General features: G+C 46.2%; 2 protein-coding genes across 2 annotated transcripts; one reads left to right on the top strand and one right to left on the bottom strand.

Annotated features, from left to right (window-relative positions):
- The first annotated feature begins 370 nt into the window (after nt 1-370).
- Nucleotides 371-10,107, top strand: INTS14 (integrator complex subunit 14). The gene is made up of 12 exons (XM_084213519.1): nt 371-650; nt 749-1,023; nt 2,177-2,284; nt 4,080-4,235; nt 5,239-5,357; nt 5,777-5,919; nt 6,655-6,747; nt 7,245-7,389; nt 7,643-7,776; nt 7,880-7,998; nt 8,363-8,428; nt 9,287-10,107. Exons 2-12 carry the CDS (start codon nt 802-804, stop codon nt 9,536-9,538), a joined length of 1,557 nt encoding a protein of 518 aa, XP_084069645.1. The 5' UTR covers nt 371-650; nt 749-801; the 3' UTR covers nt 9,539-10,107.
- A 183-nt stretch (nt 10,108-10,290) lies between these two features.
- HACD3 (3-hydroxyacyl-CoA dehydratase 3) lies at nt 10,291-21,813 on the bottom strand. The gene is made up of 11 exons (XM_084213791.1): nt 21,695-21,813; nt 21,156-21,198; nt 20,026-20,099; nt 17,969-18,133; nt 16,552-16,603; nt 16,074-16,184; nt 15,324-15,451; nt 14,713-14,825; nt 14,117-14,223; nt 13,209-13,340; nt 10,291-12,268 (listed from the first exon to the last, which is right to left on the bottom strand). The coding sequence occupies exons 1-11, from the start codon at nt 21,779-21,781 to the stop codon at nt 12,192-12,194; spliced, it is 1,089 nt and encodes a 362-aa protein (XP_084069917.1). The 5' UTR covers nt 21,782-21,813; the 3' UTR covers nt 10,291-12,191.
- Between the last annotated feature and the right edge of the window lie 562 nt (nt 21,814-22,375).

Raw genomic sequence — 22,375 nt, 5'->3', positions numbered from 1 at the left:
GCCTCTCTGATAATTTTAAAGCAAACCGTTGTCTGAACACACAGTTTCAGGATACAGCCCAGTTTCGCACTGGAGTTTATTGCCTCCCGCCCCCCACTCCCACACGTACAGAAGCGGGAGAAGGAGGCGCGCCGCCCAGCCGGGATGCTTATCCATAAACCTTTCTCCACACATAGCCCCTTTGTGCTCCTGTTTTACGTGGGCACCGCGTTCCCCCAGCACGGCCATCCCACATTCCCGCTTCCCGCGCGGTGTCAGCCCTCACGGACCGCGTGCGAGACGCGGCCCTTCCCGCCCGGGCCGCGCTTTCCGGGGGGACGCTTTCCGTGCCGGACGCATGGCGGCGCGGCGGGCCGGGGTGTGCAGCAGCGTTTCCCTTCCGCCGCCCCGCTCCGTGCCCGCCGCCGCCGCTCGGCCCGGCCCGGCCCGGGAGCGCTCCGGGGACAGCCCCGCTGAGGGCGAAGGCTCGTAGGGAGGGCTGGATCCCTGCCCGACCGCCCTCGGAGCTGCAGGGCCGCGCCCTTTCCCCAGCGAGGCTCAGCTCCTGCCGTCTCCGGGCCTTGGCGCTGCGGCCGGCTGGCAATGCCGTGTGGGGTTCAGCGTGCGTTCACCTAACCTGTGCTCAGTCCCTCGTTTTGAGGGCCGAACGGGTAACTGTCGCTTCTCCCCGGGGTCAGCGTGAGGGGGCGAGACGCGCGGCTCCCGGGCGCGGCTTTGGCGGCGATTTGTGCCTTCCCTCCCGCCGCAGGCAGGTGATCCCGGCCGAGCCCGTCCGTGAGGGCGGCGGAGGAGCGGCTCGCCATGCCCACGGTGGTGGTGATGGACGTGTCGCTGTCCATGACGCGGCCCGTGTCGGTGGAGGGCTCCGAGGAGTACCAGCGCAAGCACCTGGCTGCCCACGGGCTCACCATGCTCTTCGAGCACATGGCCACCAACTACAAGCTGGAGTTCACGGCCCTGGTGGTGTTTTCATCCCTCTGGGAGCTGATGGTGCCTTTCACAAGAGACTACAACACGCTCCAGGTAGGGGCTGTGAACACTAAAGCAGTAAAGAGTCGACATTTTAAAAAAATCAGCCAGTTATGCCACCCAAGCAGGGTGAAGTTGTGTGATTTGGTATCATCCTGTGCACAACATCGGGAATTGAGTGAGTTTGTCCTTACTTTAAGGGCAGGTGAAATCAGTGTGTTTGAAACATTGAACTTTGCCAGTTGCACCTTTGCAGGTGAGCACTGAGGTGTGGCTCATTGGCTCTAAAATGGGATGGAGGGAAGGGCTGCCTAGTGAAGCTCCCCAAGTGGGTCTGTGATGTCCCTGTTTTTATGCTCAGTTATTGGTTTGCTCTTGATAAACAGTGTAGCTGACAGGACCATTTAGAAAGGCTTTGGGTCAAGTGATTTGGTAGAGAGAAGTTGCAATTGAGAGTGTGTAGAGGTCAAAACAGTGCAAGAGTGAGAATAAGTGATTTTAGGCCTCGCAGATGTGGTGGGAATTTGGGAGGAGGAAATGGAAAGGGGAAAGTCCAAGAGGGAAATTTCACATGAGTGCAGTAAGGCACTGGAGCCTCTGAATCCAGTAAAATTTCTACATTTATATCTGACCCTCACATGCAGAGGGAAATGACACATTGCTCTCACAGGGCACCATGGTTTGGGCTTCTCCATTGGGCAAAGAGATTTCAAAAGTGTTCTCTGTTGTGTTTGCAGTTTGGCAGGAGAGTGCCAGTGCATCCTCTCTGATTAATTTTCACTTCCCTAAGAGTTCATTTGAGGAATTTTGCAAGCCAGGAGCCCAACCAGGCTCCTTTAGCAAGTTCATCTCACAGCTGCACCCTGGTGATGCTGTGTGAAGTGTGAGGTTTTCATTTCTAGGAGAAAAGCTGTTTTATGGATGCAGATGTGAGTTTTGGGTTTGTCACTCTCTCTCTGCCAAAGAGTTTTTTTGAAACAAACTCCATGTGGTCTCTGCTTTGACACCTGTGAGGATTTTCTCAGCTAAATGTTTCCTGTTATATGTTGCCTCGGGTTTTCACTTTTTTAAGACATGCAAAGGTGTTTTTTTCACTCTTAAAGAGCTGTGTTGATAATATTACAGTTCCTTCAAAGCCAGGAGTGACTGCTGGGTGTCTCCTGGCAGGGATGCTCCCCCAGCAGTGACTGTGTGTTTGTCTTTGCAGGAAGCCCTGAGTAACATGGATGATTATGACAAAACCTGTTTGGAGTCGGCGCTGCTGGGGGTTTGCAATATTGTCCAGCAGGAGTGGGGGGCAGCAATTCCTTGCCAGGTATGGCTGATTGCACTGGTTTGAGTTCACTGCATGTTTAGTTATCCCTGGCAGGGAGATTGGAATTTGGTGATGTTCAAGACCCCTTCCAAGCCAAACCATCCTGTGAGTCTGTGATTGATTCTGTTCCTGTGAGTTGCACATAGAAATGTAAATGTAATTTGAAAGTTTAGAGTGCTCTCAAGGCGTGCTTTGTGCAAAAACACAAAGAATTAGTATTTTGGCTAAACCTGCTATATGAACAGAAGGTGATCTTTATAAAAATATTCAGCAGCAAAAAAAAGGAGACTGTTTCCTGCCCAGTGTGTTCTTGTAGTGCAGTGGATTGTAAATTGTGGCTCAGGAGCGCTGTTGTGCAAGCCTGCTTTTGATCTGGATGCAGTCTGCTGGCCCAGGAGCCTCACTGCATTTGGAAAGGGTGTAGTCCCACATCAGGAGTCTCTCCCCTCCAGTGGTTGATGATTTCCAGGGCTTGTAACAATCCCAGCTCTCAACCAACATGGTGGGGCTGCTGCTGAGTGTGTTTTGATCTAACTTCTCTCCCAAATGAGTCATTTGCCATGCAGCTGCTCACACCCCCCATTCAGCCCTGCAAGCTCTCAGCCTTCCAAATCTGCTGCCTTTTATGGCAGAGTTTGCTTTAACCCTTGGTTTTCTGAGACACTTAAGTTCAGCAATTTTGCAGCTCAGTGAGCTGGGAAGATGGCTGAAGCAATATTCCTTAAGGAGAAAAAGGATAGAGGTTTATTGGTTAGGCAGTGCTTCATCATCCAGCACGGACAAAAGGCACCATGGGACAGCAAAAAACAAGAAAGCAAGCAACAAGAAAGCTGTGAAAACCAAGCTGTGATTAGACCTCAACTATTTTGTCTCTCATTTGTGCCATAGCTCATTTTACTGGCACTTTAGGTGCTGGGGTGATGGAGGGCACTGAGGAATGTCCTGTGCAGCCTTGGAGTAGTGGAAAACATCACTGGTGAGCACCAGTTCTGAGGAGACTGTGAGAGAGACTGAGGGTGCAGGGAGAATACAAATCTGGAGGTAGCAATTACATGTGGAGTTTCAACTGGATTTGATTTTTCTTACCTAGCAGCCAGAAATCATGCCTGCTGTTGCCATGCAGCATTGAAGGAGCAGCTCTTTTACTCCTCTGAAAGCTGGGTCACAGCTGAGTGTAAATAATCCCATTATTCAGTGTAATTAGTGCAGGTTTCCACAGGGATTGACTCTGGATGTGCAATTGAATGGAAAAGTGTGGTTTTGATATAGTAGTTCTGCTGCAAAATGTGAGCAGAACTACTGCAGCTGTATTTGCAAAGCATTAAGATCACTAATACTACCCTTTTTTGATGTTTCTGTGGCTTGTAGTGGAAGCTGAGTTCTCTCCAGATTCTGCAGAAGAAATGGGCTTTATCATCCCTCTGAAAATAAACCTGGAATCCTTGAGTCCAGCAGCAAGGGGCTGGTTTTTGGCTGTGTAGCCATTGTGCTTCTAGTGTACACTTAAAAATGAAATGTATGAGATTCAGATTTTGGTGTAATTACCTAATGCCAAGAAAACGTTGATTTACCATTCACACCGTGTAAACCACGAGGGTTCAGTCTTCAATTTCTCCTTGATGTGGGGTTCCTTGTGGAAATTTCGCCAGCAGTTCTTTGCCCAGCTCGGTGGAGGAAACCCGCTGGGAGCAGGGAGTTTGGTGGGAGCGGGTGCTGCAGGAAGGCTCCTGCAGTGTGTGGGTGTTCGGGCGCGCGGTGCAGCTGGAAGTGTCCCACGTGTCCCCGGTCCCCGCAGGTTGTCCTGGTCACCGACGGCTGCCTGGGCATCGGCAGGGGCTCCCTGCGCCACTCCCTGGCCACCCACAGCCAGCGCAGCGACAGCAACAGGTTCCCACTGCCCTTCCCGTTCCCGTCCAAGCTCTATGTCATGTGCATGGCCAACCTGGAAGAGGTGATGTCTTATTCTTTGTTGCATTGGATAATTGTTGGTCTTCTCTGAGCTAACGACCAGGTCAGCACAAAACATTGTGTTGATGTTCTTGTGCTTAAGGTTTAGTTGACTTTCTGGTGCTTAGTTATTGGGTGAAAGAGAATTTAAAGTTTGTTATTGCACTGTTATTATCTACTGCTACTGCTTTATTACCATAGTCTTTATAAATCATGTCAGTTTGTCCCTGGGGAATATTATGGAATTTTAATGTCTCTGTTTATATTACCACTGCATTAATTACATTGAATGCTTTTGGGGTTCTTCTTAATCTACAGTTAAGTTCTTGAATAAATGACTTGTGTTGCAAAGATGCTCAACACGTAAGACACAGTAGCTGAATGTAGAAATGTGAAGGGGAAAACTGAAGTCTCCAAGCCAGTGTTCAAAACGCCTTCCCTTAGTTTTGAAGGAAAGATGTCAGTTTTCTTCCTCCTTTCTCTTTCTCTTGCAAATTTCAATCCCAGCTTTAAAAGTCTTCACAGGAGTTAGAATTCTGCTGCATAAACGTTTGTTTAAAAAGAAGCCTATTTGACTAATAGTCATTAGATTAAGTTTTATTAATAGCATTGCTTTTGATTTGACACCTGTATTATTGTGTCCTTCACAGAAGGGTTTTCTGCTTAGGCATCAATTAGATATCTCAGCTTCACGGTCTCTGTCAAGGATGATTCCTTTGATTAAGCTGGTGGATGGAAGCACTGGGAACATCTCAAAATAACTGGGAAAATATTTAAAATAAATATTTAAAATAAATCACCTATTTCTGATAAGTACTAAGAGAACATTGCCTGGGAGACAAAGAATGTTGGTTTATTTAGGAAGGAGAGAGAGAACAAAAAATCATGGGAGCATCCAATCAGATGCTTTTTGCTGTGTTCTGTATGTTTTCTTTAAAAATACTGGTTAGTACAAAAGAGAATAAAAAGAACACTCAACAAAAATATTGCCCTTTCTTTTTCTGCAGCTTCAAAGCACAGATTCCTTAGACTGCCTGGAACGGCTCATTGATTTAAACAATGGGGAAGGGCAGATTTTCACCATTGATGGCCCCCTGTGCCTGAAGAATGTGCAGTCCATGTTTGGGTGAGCACACTTGTAGATAGCAGAACTTTGGGAAGGTCCCCAGTTGGTATCTCAAAAGGAAAACAAATACAATAAGAAATCTGGTGATATGAGATGTTCTAATGAAACTTTTTTTTTAATTTTATGATCTTGTTAACTGTAATTTCATCTTGGCCTTCACTGGTTATGGTCAATATTTATTTAGTCATTGTAACCAAACTGTAGCATCTGTTTATGCTTGGCAGATAGAAGATGGTAATTTCCATAATTATTGTTCATCTTCCATGAGTGGGATAATGCTGCTTTGTTTCATAATTTAGCACTGCTAGAACTATTGAATTAACTGTAGTTAAAAAATGTTTGGGAGCTAAATTAGTGTGCTTTAGACAAACTATTTTCATTTAATATGTATTATGTTTTCCTTAATAACTGTGTTCTAGAAAGCTAATAGACCTGGCTTATACACCATTCCATGCTGTCCTCAAGTGTGGCCACTTAACATCTGATGTGCAAGTATTTCCCAGACCAGAGCCTTTCATTATAGATGAGGAAATAGACCCCATTCCTAAAGCAATTAATACAGGTAACAAGTCTTTGATTGCTTTTTTACTAAAAGCCATTTGATTTCTGCCCTTTCACTACCACCTCTCATCCTGTGAAATTATTGCCTCATCCACTTTGTTTCTGCAAGGATCAGTCTCCAAGTGTGTAATTTTTTGGTGTATGTATGGCACCAGGGAACAAAAATATCATCCTGCTTCATCCATGTGTACCTGGCTAAAGGGCTGGAGTAGGGTAGAGGCACTTCCTGAGCTCAGGGTAACAATTTCTAAGGGTAGAGACTGGGAGACAGCCACGGGCTGCTTTCCATGAACACCCTCATAAGCTTCAGGGAGGAGAAATTATTTTTAAAAAAAACTGTGCAAAGAAAAACCTTCCCAGCCCTCCTGTTAGTGGACACAGCTCCCACGAGCAGCTTTTTCTCTTTTGGAATTTAAAAGACAGCAGTGGATTGTGGACAGTGTAAATATCAAGGTGCTCAGTTCTGTAACTGTCCAGCAGCACAGCTCATGGGCAGCAGTCTGTGTGTGCTGAAAGTCATCTTCAAAAGTTATGTGTTTTATACACATATAAGTATTTCTAACTTTTTAACACCTTTGCACTCCAGTTCAGTTTGGGTTCTCTTGTGCTACCTTTAGTCATTGCTTCAAAAAACCTGGTGGTGGTGATGTTAAAAAGCCTCTGAATACATTTCAGTTATTTCCAAATATGACTTAAACTGTCTTTAATCTGATTTAAATCTGTTGTGTCCCTGCAGATCTGGAAATTGTTGGGTTTGTCGATATTGCAGACATTTCCAGCCCTCCTGTCTTATCCAGACACTTGGTACTTCCCATTGCACTTAACAGAGGTGAGCAAGTTGGGTTTATTTCAGCAAAAACTACTTTAAGCTTCCCTTGTAATGAGGTTTGGACTGGAAGCACAGGGTTTTTTTGCTTTATCAAAATACCAGATGTCATATTTGTGTGATTGCATTAAAATTAAAACCTTAACCACAAGCTCTCTTATTTCGCATACTGTGTTCTTTGTGCAGTTCATAGAGGGGCCAGGGTCCTTACAACATCATTATTAATAGAACATGCTAAACCTACAGTTCAGAATAATAATAAGGCATGAAATATGTGGTGCAGGATGAATATTTAATGCCCTTGAGTACAGTGCAGTGGAACATTTATGTATCATTATTGTGCCACTTTGCCCAAGCAGTTCATTCTGCAGCTGTTTGTTCTACAAAAGTATTAATTAACTCTTGCAGGCAGACAGTAAAGGGTGGTGTCATGGAAACAGATCTCTTGTGTTTGATTTTATTCTCATGTTTTCTCTCTGTTTGCTTTGATTCCTCCCCAGAGGGGGATGAGGTGGGACCTGGGATCACAGATGACACTGAAGATGAGAATTCAGCTAATCAGATTGCTGGGAAAATCCCCAACTTCTGTGTTTTATTACACGGCAGCCTGAAAGTGGAAGGCATGGTGGCTCTCGTCCAGTTGGGGTATGGAGCTGGATGTCTGCCTGAAAAATCTCTTACTTTGCTCATTTAGGCTTTATTTATAAAATATGCTTATTTATATCTTTATTCTGTGCAGAACTCTGCACTGCTAGACTAAGCTGTGGATTTTTAATTGCAGATTTGTTTCTGTCAGTACAAATTGCAAACATTGAGCCTCCACACAGTGAGAGGGAGGCACATTCTATGCAGAGGGGTGGAAGATTTTCTGCCTTTGAGGGTTTGCTCTTTTCCACAGGCCTGAGTGGTATGGAATGCTTTATTCACAAGCTGATAGCAAGAAGAAATCAAACCTCATGATGTCACTCTTTGAACCTGGTCCTGAGCCCCTCCCATGGCTGGGGAAGATGGCACAGCTTGGCCCCATTTCAGGTACTGGTCACACTCCTCTGAGTAACTCTTAACCATTCAGTGATGTGTGAATGATCTTGGCAATTCTTAGTTGCTAAGTCTATAATTTATTTTTTTCTCCCAGATGCAAAAGAAAATCCTTATGGAGAGGATGACAACAAGAGCCCTTTCCCTTTGCAGCCCAAGAACAAGCGCAGCTACGCTCAGAATGTCACTGTCTGGATCAAACCCAGTGGCCTCCAGGTAATGAGCCAGGTTGTGCTGCTTTACCTGCAGCAGCAGGAGCCATCTCAGCAGGAACTGCAGTCTGTGCATGTCTTGCCCATTTAGTGTAATTGCTTTATTGCTTTTCTTTCATTTTTATAAACACTGCCTCTTTACAATGTCATGATTAAAATGCAATCAGAAAGCATAGTTTGTTTAATGAGAGCTGAGTCTCCAGTAGAGCATCTGGCTTGGTTGATTTGATTTAGTATAATTACCAGTTATGTTTCAGCCTTTGTGAGCTGCAGTTTTGTCAATGGTCAGGATAATTTATCCATAAAGAGTTGGGGGTTGTTCTGCAGCTTCCCAAGATTTTTGGAATTTTTTTTTCTCTTTTCTGCAGACAGATGTACAGAAGATCTTGAGAAATGCACGGAAACTCCCTGAAAAAACACAAACCTTCTATAAAGTGAGTAACATTCCAGGCTGGCCAAGTTTGATCCATAGTGATGGTGGTGCATTTGACAGAGAAACCACAGTGTGTTCTGTTCAGGTTTGCAGTGCTCTGTAAAAACTTACAGACTGGTTAGGTGAGACAAGGGGGTCTCATTTCAATGGTCTGGCACTACATTTTCTGGCACAGATGTGTCATGTCTACAAGTGCCCCTCATGACCTCTGCTACTTCCATGGTGAACTTCTATGCTGTTGTCCAGGCAGAAATTAACAGAGAACAGAGAGGAATAGGAACACTGATGTCATTCTGAGTCTTGAACATGTCTCCTCCATTTTATCTACAACTGAAGCAGAGAAAGTTCCAGGCACATTTGGCCACACCATAATGACCCATAACCAGACTGTAGCTGGAGGTAATTATTCCTCTTGCAAGCTTAGTGCTGAAGCAGTTTGGTATTGCAGCCTCCAGAGACCTGAAGAATGAATACCCTGCCTAAGTGCATATAAGCATTGTTCAGTTTATAGGGAAGAAAAAATCAATATATCTACCTTTTACTGGACACTGTGGTCAAAGGCAGCAGTCAGTCAGTGAAGCCTAAGCTGGAGCCCTACTGGGACACAGACAAAGCAGGCAGGTACAATAGCTGAATGCACAAAAGGAAGAAGTGGAGGTTTATAGAAAAGGATCAAGGGAAGACCACTGTTATCATCTTCAGCCCTGACTTTTATCCACGAGCAGCTGGGCAGTTTCTGGCAGCTGCACTGTGAGTAGCATCACCTTTAAAAAACAGATACAGGAAACCTACATTTGATGTTGAGGCTTGGAGTGGCTTTAAAAGGGGTGGCTTTAAAAGGGGTTTTGTGTCTTTGCAGGAGCTGAATCGTTTGCGAAAGGCAGCTCTGGCCTTCGGCTTCCTGGAGCTGCTGAAGGGCGTGGCAGACATGCTGGAGCGGGAGTGCACGCTGCTCCCCGACACCGCCCACCCCGACGCCGCCTTCCAGCTCACACACGCGGCCCAGCAGCTCAAAGTGGCAAGTACTGGAGCCTCAGAATATGCTGCCTATGATCACAACATTGCTCCTCTGCAGACAGACTTTTCCAGTAGCAGCACTGAGAGAATGTGAAGTCTCCATTTTGGGAGCTTCTCTAGATTAAGGCTCAAGCGGTTCAGATTTTCTTCTGGCCTGTTCAATCACTGTTTGAAAAACTTCCTATCCAAATGGGGAAGTTTTGCATCAGTGCTCTCTAAACAAACATAGCTCGTTTGTGGTGGCTTTTAGTCAGACCTGAAAACTGTGGAAAGTGTCACAAACCCAGTGATGGTGTTGGATGATGGGTGGAAGTTATTTGGTACATGTGAGGAGAGAAAAAAATGCCATTGGCAGCTCTTGGATTTTGGCCTCCCCAAAACGCAGTTACTACACAACTGAACTTGCTGGTGAAAGTATCCTAAAAGGCAGCTACTACACTTTAAACATCAACTTGATTAGTCCAAAGAAAGGTGTGAGAAGCACCCTGCAAGATCAGATCAGAACTGATTTTGGGGTGTTGGCCCTGACTTTATCCCCAACTTGACAGACAGTTTGTACTAAGCATTATCACTTGCATTGCAGTGCTTTTGCTTCTGAAAGTAACTTGATCTTGGGACACATGTTTTTTTATTTGCATAATACAAATAAAGAGTAATTCTTCATGAAAATTTAAGTTGGATTTGTTCCATTTTCACAGCAGGCTGCGTAGCCCAAAACACTGACCTGGTGAAGGCTCAGGTCCCAGCTGTTTATCTCAAGTTAAATATCAAATTATACAACTTCTAAGGAAGTTGTATAATTTGAAAGAACAAACAACTGAACTAAAAGAAAATTTGGTTGTAAATCTTTATTAATAGAAACACATTCTTTCTGAAGGACTAAAATTCAGTAGTGTAAGATCCATGACAGCTTGCACTAGGTACCACAACTTCACTGATGAATACATACGGATTTCATAACAGAGGTTTAAATGCCCAGAGAAGAAATCAAAGTATGAAAGTGATCCTTGCTGTTCTGTTACTCAGCTAATTCAACCCTTTCACATATATCAAAACACAGGTACAGAGTGTGCTAAGTGAAATATTGTGTAAATAGTGCTCAACTCTCCTGAGTAAAGTAGGCTGTGCTTCTCCCAAAGAGAAGTTGTACCACGCCTCTTGTTGACAGAACACAATTTGTGAAATGCAACATGGAGCTTGTACTGCTTCTATGTTAAGTCTCCTCATAACACTACTTCATTTACAGTAACAAGCACTGGGTCCATATCACAAACCTTCTGTTGTTTGTTATTTTTAATATATATAAAATAATTTTCTGGAGGGTTCATATTGTTTTACAATAGAAAAAGATAAATAGTAACATGGCACTAAGCTAATCTCAGCTTGTGTCTGTTCTGGATTGCTGGCATTGCTCTGCAGTGCCTGGGGCAGTGGCAGTTGGGAAACAACCTGTTCATAACCACAGTGCAGTTTGAACTAAACTTGCTGTACATTTCTAAGCTGGGTTAAGGAGGCCAGAGGAATCTGGGATCAGCTACACGAGGCTCAGTGTGAAGAAGGACATGCTGAAATAAAGTCAACTGAGCCAGAGGTTTCCAGGTGAGACAGCAGATGACCTGAAATGTGGGGGGAGCTTCTCTTTAGTGGTGGTAGTGATGGTTAAAACAAGCAAAGAGAAAAGGGTCCTTCAACCATGCGTGGGACCTCCCTTACTAAGATTTGATATGTGTTATCTAAATAATACAGTTTATTTGACCCCCTCTTCCATCCCCCCAGGAGCCAATCAACCATACACACCAACTTCTCTGCTGCACCCCTAAATGCAGGTAGAAGAGTGACTTTGCTGCCTTGCTGAAGGCTGTAAATACAGGAGCCACAGCCCTGCCAGCATGGATCAGAGGGGCCCCATCTCCCATGAGAATTCCACATTCTCGCCTGGCATGGGTTGGATGGAGTTCTGTTGGGGTTCATGTGCCAGGGGAAAGCTGGTACCTCTGTTCCCTTGTTGTGTTACGTTTCAGTGCTTGCTCTACCAACCAGGAAAGCATTTCTGCCCTCAGTGGCAGCTTCCTTTCCCTAATGACTGGACAGGATCTGTTGCTACAGGAATACACATTGCTATGGTCCACACAGAGCTCCTATCCTGTTAAGGCTCAACTAGAAACAGACTAAGTTGGTGGCATTTAAATCAGCATTAGCTACTTCCAGTTTTAATTCTGTACCATCAATAATGCCGTAGAAGAAAAGGGGGGGTATATACTGAGCAAGTTTATCCCAGTGGTTGATGAACACCCAAACACTGCACAGTGGCCTCAGACTGTGCCTCCTCCTGCCATCAAGATGCCTCCCAGGAACAGCATAGGCCAGCAAAGAGCATATCCCACATCAGAAGCCCTATCTGCATGCAATATCGAAAGAGCAAATCTCCAATTAAAAGATAAACACTATTTCTAGTTAGTGCTGCTCCACTGATTATAAGCATATCATATGCAGATAATAGGATTTCTTTCTAATATGCTGGTTGACAGGATACAAGTTTAAATGTTCAATGGTAAATGCCATGCATAGATGATGGAAAGGGAACAAAATCCAATATAAGGGAATGTTACCTGAATTCACTATGAAATCATGAAATCTAGCGTGGTCATTTCATTTTACAAAATTCTTGCATTACAGTGGGTAAAACCATAAGAATTAGAGGCTTATCTTGTCCCCCAAGTGAGATAAGAAAGCATTGCAGTCCTGCCTCACTTCATCTTTCTCTTCTTTGGTCCAAGGTGCTGTTTCCTTTGCTTGTAGAGGTAACGGAAGTTTACAAATACCCCTGGAAAAGAATAAAGTGTTTAGGTAGGACATCACTGTGTCTTTTTATGCTAAATGGCTGTACTAGATCTTAAGGAAAAATAACAGAACCCAACTACCACACAACAAAATAAATTATTTAGGGGTGTGTGTAGCAGTGAAAGCTAATGCAAGTGTTTTCTTGCTGGCTGAGGCAGGAGTTGCTGTACAGGCTGTTTGGTAAAGAGCTGTTTAGAAGGCTTGTTTGTCACCTTTAGGAAGTTGTGACACCAGTTGTGCAGAGCTAAGAAGGATGAACCAGGTATTTCAGAGTGAAACTCAGCTGAAGCATGGCTTTAAGCAATGTCTGTGAGCAGGAGAAATCTAATGAAAGTTCAGTTTAAAATTCTCCTTAGATTGTGGTGAGTTGTGGATACCCAGCGTGGGTGTGGGTACAAGGAATTTAAATTGTGTTTACAAATCTAACACCAGAAACCAACTATGTCTCAAGCAGGTTTTCTTATTTAAATATACTATTTAAAGGGAGTTTTGTATTGTTTCCTGGAAAAACATGATTTCATGTTGCATTTGTGATAATATTGCAACATTTAACTCAATTTCTTTAATATGAAATTATGTTTAGATTGCCAGTACATCATTCTAAAGCTCAAATAGCCCCTAAAAGGTGAAACTAAGTATACTATGGTTATAAATACATGTAAAAATTATTCCTTTAACCCAAGTTTACACTGCTAATTTATAACCAATATACCTTTTTGAAGGGCTAATCAGAGCTCATTGGAGGTGTGTTCTCCTCCATCACTGACAAATTTACATGAACAATCCCCAAGGATAACGCTTAACCTCAATCACTTTTGTGTTGCCATGGTCCCCAAGATGCAGGAATTTCATTTTCTTTGAAAAATCAAGTTATTCAGGGGAACTTTTTATTTCAATATTGAGAAATAGAATTAAATACTTACCTAAAAACAAGGCTATAAGATATATTTGAAGCACAAATGGAAACTGGATTGTGACATTCAGTGGATTTGGCAATCCCAGGCTAAATTTCCCTGTTTCACTGAAGATTGGAATGGATTGAACAATACAGACAGCTGAAAGCAGAAGGTCACCCATCATTACCAAGTACAGATAAAATATATAATTACCCAGCCCACACCAACTATTTCAGCATAGTCCCTTCTAATTTGCCAGTGCTGATTAATGACAGCAATTTTGAAGGTGTTGAACATGCAGTAGGGTGGGAAGCACCTGGCTGAGGGGGTGCAGCAGGGAACCTTCCTGGTGAGACTGTTCTCAGGCACAGCTGCAGCCCCAGGGCCTGTGCCAGCAGGATCTGCCATCCAGAAATGCCCCCAGCAATGAAACAGACACACTCCTCCCCCTGCTTGGTGTTGGGCAATGCCCAAAGCTCCTCCTGGCTCACAGACACGGGGTTGCAACACAGGAATAAGCCCCTGCCTGTCCTCTGCAGTCATTTACAAGATAACATCAAGACCTGGGAGCTGGTGTGAACTCAGGCCAGGCTGAGCAAGTCAGGCCCAGCAGACAAAGCTTTGGTTCAGCAGAGGGAAGTGAGCACTGTCATCCTGTGCAGCTTGTTCTTGTCCATTTGTTCATGCAACCCATCATTGCCTTTACTTCCCCTTCAGAAAGGGAGTCTTTCCTCCAAAAGGAAGACTTCACATCAAATTGAAAATAATATTTGATTCAGTATGAAAGACAAAATGCTTATATTTGGTTCACCTCAAAGCAAATCTATTTATCTGTTGTTCTATTTTATTATTTTAAGTCCTGCTGCCCAAAAAAGAAATTGAGTTCTTTTCCCAGGCTTGAATTCATTATTTAGTAAACTGTTTTAAGGACATACCTTCTGCCAAGCCCCCTAAGGGGTAGAGAGGGATCCAGGCAGTGTAACGGAGCCAGGTGAGTGGTTTCCATTCAATTCCAATGCAAGAAAGCATGTAATAGGGATACCTACAGTGTGAGGGGAAACAAACAGTTGAAAATGGAAACTACTACTAGAATTGGTCTTGTGTATATACACTGTGTGCTCAACACAATTCCCAAATGACACAAGAATATCCAAGGCACTGTCCCTGTGGGTGATGATGATGGACACAGGGTTATTGGGCAATTTATAGAGCTCAGGCCATTCTGAACACAGGGATGAAGGCAACTGCCTGGCTGCCTAATGAACCCTTCAAAATGACTTTGTTTCAAAGATAAAGGCCTCATTTAACAATGGAAATTCAAAGCACCAAAGAAATAAAGCAACAGGGCAGTATCACTTTCAGACTCCAGCCCTGCCTTAACTGTTGGGAGATGAAGGAAGGCTGTGAACAGTCCATGACTCAAGGACCCTCTGGGGCCAACTCTTCCAAAAAATGCAAAGATCAAATTCTTCTTTCTTGGGAACAACCGCTTTGTTCTGTGCACACTTGGTAGGAGGAAAATCCCACCAACCTGAACAGCTCAATGATACTCCAGAAATAAAATATGAAGAACACCACAGGTTTGCTCTGCATTTCCTCCAAGGTTCCAAGGATAACAAACAAAACGAAGTTTCTTCCAAATATCTATTAAAGAAAAACATATTAAGGAACAATCACACTTCATCAGAAGGAAGCGCTGTCAGAAACACAAGATATCTACTCCTCACACATCTGAGCACACAACTAACTCAGAGCTGAACTGTGACCTGCTTCTTTCAAGTAGACATCTTGCCCTGTATTTAGGTACAATCCAAGGGATCCAGTCTCAAATCAGCCATCCTCATTTTTATGCACAACAACCACAACCAGGATAAAAAGGGCACTGGCACCAAATCAAAATCATGTACTTTAATCAGCTTCTTGCTTTTGCTGTCCTGCACTCCCTTACCCAGGTGATGGAAGGAGACAGACAGCCTGTCACAGCCAAGACTGGGAAGCACAGATTCCTGCCTTGTGAATAAGAAATCCTCTACTCCAGTGCCAGTGAGGTTGCATCACTTACTTCAGGAGAGTCTCAACACTTGTGTAAAATAAACATTTACTTTAAACATAAAAGCAAGGAGAAGAATTTAGAAATACAACCTGCACTACAGAAGGGATCAGCGGTGATTTGACCAGTCCTATTAGTGAATTCATGATCTCCATTAATGCCAGGGTCTGACAGAAATACATCATATCAGAAATAGTGTGAAATGTGTCATAGAAGGAATCTGTAAGACACAGGAAACCAACCAGTTAAGAGAACAAATTAATTTCTGTGCTCAGGAAGCTGGTGCAGCAGCACAGCTTGTGGATTCTAACAGGATTCTAGTTGTATTTGAGAAAAACATGATGCATAATTGCATAAGTTCTTTATAGGCCTTATCTTGAACTCACAGCAGCTGGGGCAGAAACACTGCTCCATTTCACACCCAGAAGGATCAAGAGCTATTTCAGTAATTGGTTTACAAAAATGGAAATAGTGCTGTACCTCAACAGAATGGATTGTTCCCGCTTCAAAAACAAAATATTCTGTCCAGATCATTTTCAAAAACATTAACATTGCAGTCAGCGAGACATTTTGCTTCAGCTGATTTTGTTAGAAGTGATCCTGGCAGAGCACAAGTATCATTCACAGAGTACACAGCTGTGACTTACAAGGGGACAGTATTTTCCTGCCCTTGACACTTTGATGACCTTTGAAAGGCTTTTGTTGTGCTCTTTGGCATTGCACTCATGGTTTAGTTCCTAAATATATATCCCTTTAGAGTTTGCTATTTAAAAGGTCTTAAAAACAACACTGAAAATCAACTCAAACCCTCCAGTATAAATAAAATAGTGCTCATTACTTGCCTTTTCCTAAGATGAATAGTCGTACTGTCATGTTCACAAAAATCCAAGAGAATCCCAAAAACTGTACAAGATTATACATGATTAGGTATCCCTTCTTCAGGTGTTTGAAAGCTAAAATCAATAATAAACACATCAAGTGAGCAGAGTACAATGGTAACAGAGCTGCAAACCAGGCTTTCTGAGAATAAAGCTTATAAGGAAAAGGGAAGTTATTGATTCTGATAAAAGCCTTGTTGGGTGCACTGGGGGTTCTGTTTTTGCCATGATCTGCCAGAACTCAATACCTGCTAGTCAGATTTTTGACATTCCTTGGAAACTTCAGTCCATTTTTATTAAATTTCTAATAGCTCACAAAAAAAAGATCCCCCTCCAAGACACACCAAGCCACTCAAAACTGCTCCTTAAGAGTCAAGGTTCAGAAAGTGTGAACAAACTTGCTAAATCCCACTTTACCCACTAAAAAGATGCAGTTACTTACGGTCTTTGGGGACTCTGGATTCTATTTTCATTTTGTTAATCTTTTCTTCTTCCTTAAGATGAAGGATAAGGTTTTAAAGACTTACTGTAATTAGCAAGTGATTTCTTAACTATACTACTGCAAAGCTGGTAGGTTTAAAACTCAGCCAAGCACCCAGTAGCTAGAAGGTTTAAATCTTCACCAGCATAAAACAGAACATTCATCATCCAGAAATTATAGTACAGTAAAAGCCAGAGGGTGTTAACCAGTTTTCCTGCCCTCACTGTGTGGTTTGTTCTAGTAATTAGATGCTTTTGCTGAAAATGCCTCTGCTTTCTGTGTTAATTCTCAGTTATGACTGTGCTGTTTCTTACATGATCCACCTGAAGAGAACAGAGAACATCCAGCCCAGATTCTCTGCCTGCCTTTCCCAATGCTCCTGGGCCTTGGCACTGCAGTGCCCCTCTCTGCTTCCTGCTAAGGTTGCAGAGGGGAACAGGGCAGTGTTTGCTTAAAAGGGATTTGCAGGAATGTGGTCTGTTCAAGCCTTTTCGAAGTCCATCTTGCACCTCCCCACTCAGTAAGCTGCTCAAGCTCACCAGATGGTGGGAATGCACCAGCAGGGCCAGCCAGGGCTCAGGAAAGCCTCAGCAATCCCTGCTTCCCAGACAGACAATGTCTGGGACTCACTCCTTTGGACTCCACATGGCAGAGTGACATGATCCTCTGTGGATCAGCACACCAGGCAAAGGGCACATGCAAGGAGCCAGCACACTGCCTCCAGTTCTAACCAGAAATGTGCCTATTTCCAAATTCCCACTTACAATTTGAACCACTCAACTAAAAATGCAGGTGTTGAATGGTGGGTGCTGCTGCCTACTATCTGTTCCCAACAAACCTCTCCTGCAGAAAAGCACGTTGGGTTAACATTCAGGCAGAGCAGTCAGATCCCCACACAACACTCACCACAGCTGGCTCAGCGAGAGAGGCAAGAAAGGCTCCTTTTAGCAAGGTTTTATTCCAGCAAAGTATATCACATATGGCTGAAGGGAACCCGGTGAGAAAGAAGGCAACCACATAGTGCAGGCGGCTTAAGAAGGGGAAGGGGTGGGGGGTGGAGATAAGGGCAGGGCAAAGGGGATTGGTCTCCTGGGGAGGAGGGCAGCCACCAGTGGTACCAAGCCAGTGAGGGCACAGGGAAAGGGGAAACCAGGGGAAGTCCATGTGGGAGTCTGTCTTTTCCCCCCAGGAGAACTACTCTATGGTAAGAGGAGAGAGTTCATGGGATGCGACACTTAACCAACTCTATATAGAACACCAAAAACAATAAGCATGCCAGGAACTCCTGGTAAATGAAGAATGCAGGTTCAGACACAGGAGAACAGCTGTCCTTGCTTTGTAAGTGGCAGCACAAGCTCCTGGTGCCCACAGGACTCACCTTTTCCTTCAGCTCCATCTCAGCATCCGACTCGTCCAACCAGCGGTCGAAATCGGGCGCCAGGAAGAGCGGACGCTTCTCTTGCTTGGTCAGCCTCTCCCACCAGTTACTCTCTTTCTTCTGCACAGTGATGTTCAGCTGCCTTTGGGTCATCCTGCACACAGGCTGGGGGAAGACACATCAGCAGAAGTCAGATGAAACAAGCTCTGAGGCTGAGTTGGTAGCCAAGCTCCCCTTATCAAGGAGGCAGGGATGACACAACTGCTGCAGCACAAACGTCTCTCTGCCACCCAAGGCATGGAAGCAAAGGGCAGACCAGTTGAAGATGGCAGCTGTGATGGTTGCACAACCTGATGAGCAGACTGCCCATATCACAGCACCACTGCATCCCACCACAGAGCTAGCAGAGACCCCAGTGCCAGCCTTCTTAGACAGAACCCCTGATCTTGGCTTTACACTTCTTGCACTTAGTACTGTGAGCCACCCACCTCCTCTAGCCAGCAGTAAAAATAACACTGCCAGCAGCCACAGGTACTTGTCTAAACAGGAGACCCCATGTGACACCTGCTGCACCGAGAGAAGGAGCTAAGAGCCTTAGGGAACACCTGGAGACAAGGTGAGCTGACAGAGCAGTGTGGTCACTGCCACCCCACAAGGCCTCTCCACCTGCACAGTGACAGCCCAGAACCTCTCCATCTTTACAGTCCACAGCATTGTCACCTTGGAGCCCATGGCCTTGTCACCTTGGAGCCCTTCTGACCACCAAGGCTGCTCCACATGGCACTACCTCTCAGATCAGCTGGAACCGCTGCACAAGGTGCCCTCCTAACTGAGCACGTTACAGCAGCTCTGCTCTGTCAAGGCTGGCTGGATGCCCCTCAGACATCTGAAGGCTGCTGCTGTAATTTACAGCTACTACACCTCATCCTTGCCTGCCACAGGCTCCATTTCTCACTGCTGGCACCAGCAAGGGGAACTCATGCTGCACATCAAAACTAAAGGAGAAAAACCTGGACTGTGATACTGCCTGGTCCTGACCATCTGTAGTTACACAGAGTTCAGTCTGTTCTCCAATCCCTCCACAGTGACTCAGAGTGACAACTTTTGGAAGGAGGCTGCTCTGCAGAGACAAGGACTTGCTTCCAGACCTGGCTCACAGCAGAGCCTGTGTCTGCCAGCACAGGAGACAGGCATAGGCAGAGACAGGCACCTCTCCCACACTGTGGGCCAGGCAGGATGATAAGGCAGTGACCAGACCCTGAAACCAAGAGCTGTTCACTGTCTGCCACTCCACACCTGGCAGGAGCCACACCAGAAACATGCCTGCTGACAGGCATGTTCTGAAATTTCCCCTCCAATGGTCTCCTTCCCTTCTCCTTCCCTGCCAAAGAGCAGAGGTGAACAGTGGCTCCCGGTCTGACTGGAGCTATCCCAAACTCAGCCAGGAATAAGCAGCACAAATCCTGCCCCAGGAGCAAAGCCCAAGTTCTCCTGTGCCCCAGGCTCTGAGAGGTGGGGACAGACCTCACAGCCACCTGTAAGTAACACAGAGGGACACAAGCTCTTTCCACTCAAGACTGCAACAGGGATTAAGAAAGACTTCTCCAGCAGGAGCCACAACATATCACAGCCTAAGAAATCTTCTCAAGCCAGAAACACTAAAAGAGAGCCTCCTGACTCTCTTTTGTCCAGCTACAAAAGATGCCATGAAACATCACACTGATTGCACAATGTTCCCCTGACCTCCAGTCAAGGTTGCATTAGACAACACATTGCCAGATTCTCCCGCTTTAAATCCTTTTAAAAACTTAAAACTGCTGTGTAACAAGTGACAAGCAAGTGCTTACTCAAGCTGGTCCATGCAAGCACCAGTTCCAGTGAGGTGATTTGCATTAAAACAAGACAATGGCACACAGGACTGCCATAGGGCTGGCTGTTACAGAGTTATCAGAAAAATTTAAACAGTATATTGGGAACTTAATGCCCATCCATTTCCCTTTCGAGTTCTTCAAAATTTATTTTTTCTTTGAAAGAATTAGAGAAGTAAAACTACCTACTTTAGGCTCGACTGGCTCAAGGAATTCGATCTCAAATTCATAGATGTTGTCTCCTTTGGCACCGTGACCCTGGGCTAAAAGACAAGAATTAACAGTCAGTGTGGTTCCACACACTCCATCTGCAAAGGATGCTTTGTACACAGAAATATTCAGCACTTACTCACAGCACTTTCTTCCTGCCTGCCTCAGAGGCAAGAGGAAACCACACAATTACAGGGAAGACACCAAAACCCTGCTTGGAGGGGCAAATGCAGGAGTCAGCAGCTAAAGCTGCTGTAAGTCTGCACCATGCTGGAAAAGAGTCCCCGCTGCAGGAAGCCAGCGTGTCAAATTCCCAAAAGAGGGGATCAAAAGGCTGCTCATGGATAACTCAAATCCGGCAGAAAATCTCCTGCTGGAGGATCCAGCCTCTGCACAACACAGCAGCCAGGGAAATGGGTGCTGCTGGCTGTGTAGGAGAGTGATGTGGGGAGTCCCTCCCAGCAGCAGAAGGGCACTTACCAGGGTTTTTCATCTCCCACATTGATCCCGTCCCCGGAAGGGCTCCAAAACTGCACACTGTGTTTAATTCCCACCCTTCCACGCCGTAAACTGATCCCAAAGAGAACACGATGTGCAACACCCTCCTATCAAATGGCCTGGCTGTGGCTCACCGAGGAGGCAGCAGCTCCTAACGAGACATCTTAAAAAATTCCATGGTGCTGGAACGTGCAGCTGTCCAGCTGCAAAAAACCATCTTTCAGGGCAAGATCTGCTTTAGTTTCCAAATAGAGCACTAGTTCCTGATGTGGAGGCTTGATAAGAATTGCACACAAGGTCTTTGTGAAAGGAAAAATTGCTGTGAGTTATCTCCGGGGTTTGGCTGGCCTGGGATGGGAAGGATATATGGAAATTCCACTGGTATTTAAATAGGGGGAGGTTGGGGTTTTCTTGTTAGATAAGATAGGGCCTGTTGTGGTTACCAGGGCTGGAACACAGAGGGCTGTGGGTGGGAATGTGGCGGATCTGAACATGCCTAGCACAGTGGCTCCTGCCACTGATGGGAACCAGGCACCCCGCGATGGGGACAAGTGGGACAGCGGCAGCCCCGGGGTGAGGGCCAGGCTGAGACCCCCCGATGGAGGCCCTACCTCTGAAGTGCAGGACATTATCGGTGATGGTGATGTCCGGGTTCTGCGGAGGGAGAACATGCGTTAGCTGGCAGCTCACGAACCCGCAGGGGTCCGTGCACCCACCCGGGGGGGGTCCCACCGCCCCCACGCCCGCACAGCCCTCCCTGGAGCGCCGAGCCCCGCCGCCGCTGTCCCCACGGGGATCCGCAGATCAGCCACCCCCGGGTGTCCCGCAGGTGTTCCCCACCCGCAGGTGAGTCTCCCCCGCAGGTGAGTCCTTCCAGGTGTCTGTCCTGCAGGTGATTTCCCCCGGGGTCCCCCAGGTGAGTCTCCCCCGCAGGTGAGTCCTTCCAGGTGTCCTGCAGGTGATTTCCCCCGGGGTCCCCCAGGCGAGTCTCCCCTCACACCCAATGCCCCACAGGTGTCCCCGCCCGGCGTTCCCCAGGTGTCACCCCCGGCGTGTCCGCAGATGTCCCCTCCCGGGTGTCCCCAGGTCAGCGTGCCCCCCGCCCCCCGCCGGTGAGTCCCCCGGGTGTCCCCGGGTGTCGCGGCCGTACCCGGACGTCGCTGAGGTCCACGCGCAGGAAGAGCTCGCGGTGCCGCTGTGCCCAGTGCACGTGCGGCCGCAGGCTGGGCCCCGCCATCGTCCCGGCCCGCACCGGCCCGCGGCGCCCCCGCGCCTGCGCACTCCGACCCCCGCCGGGCGGGCCCCGCGCCTGCGCGCGCCGCGGGGGGCGGGCGGGGCCGCCATGCCCGGGCACCCTCAAGGGTTTCGGGCCCTCATCGGTGGCAGTCGTTGAGCAGCAGTGTTGTCTGGGCTGGGAAAGCCCTCCCGGATCCGTTCTGACCATTCCCCAGTACTGCCGAGGCCACCGCTAAGCCATGCCCTCACATCCACGCGGCTTTGAAATCCCTCCAGGACGGAGGACTCCACCGCTGTCCCGGGCAGCCTGTGCCACAGGCTGTTCAACAACGCTTTCTGTGAAGAAATTTTCACTGATACCCAAACTAAACTTCTCCTGGCACAACTTAAGCCTATGTCCCTTGTCCTGTAGCGTGTTACTTGGTAAAAGAGACTGATTCCATCTCAGCCGTGACAGGAGAGGCTGATAAGAATTTAGCAAATGGCAATCCTACAGCCATACAAGCTGTTTTAACTCTTACACTGTCATTATTTTGTGCCGCAGGGCCTTCTGCTGGCCCAGCATTGGCACAGGCTGTCCAAAGAAGCTGTGGCT

This window comes from Fringilla coelebs, assembly GCF_963513975.1.
Source record: "Fringilla coelebs genome assembly, chromosome: 12".
In the NCBI taxonomy this organism is placed as follows: Eukaryota; Metazoa; Chordata; class Aves; order Passeriformes; family Fringillidae; genus Fringilla; species Fringilla coelebs.
This window is presented reverse-complemented; position numbering and strand designations above follow the sequence as displayed.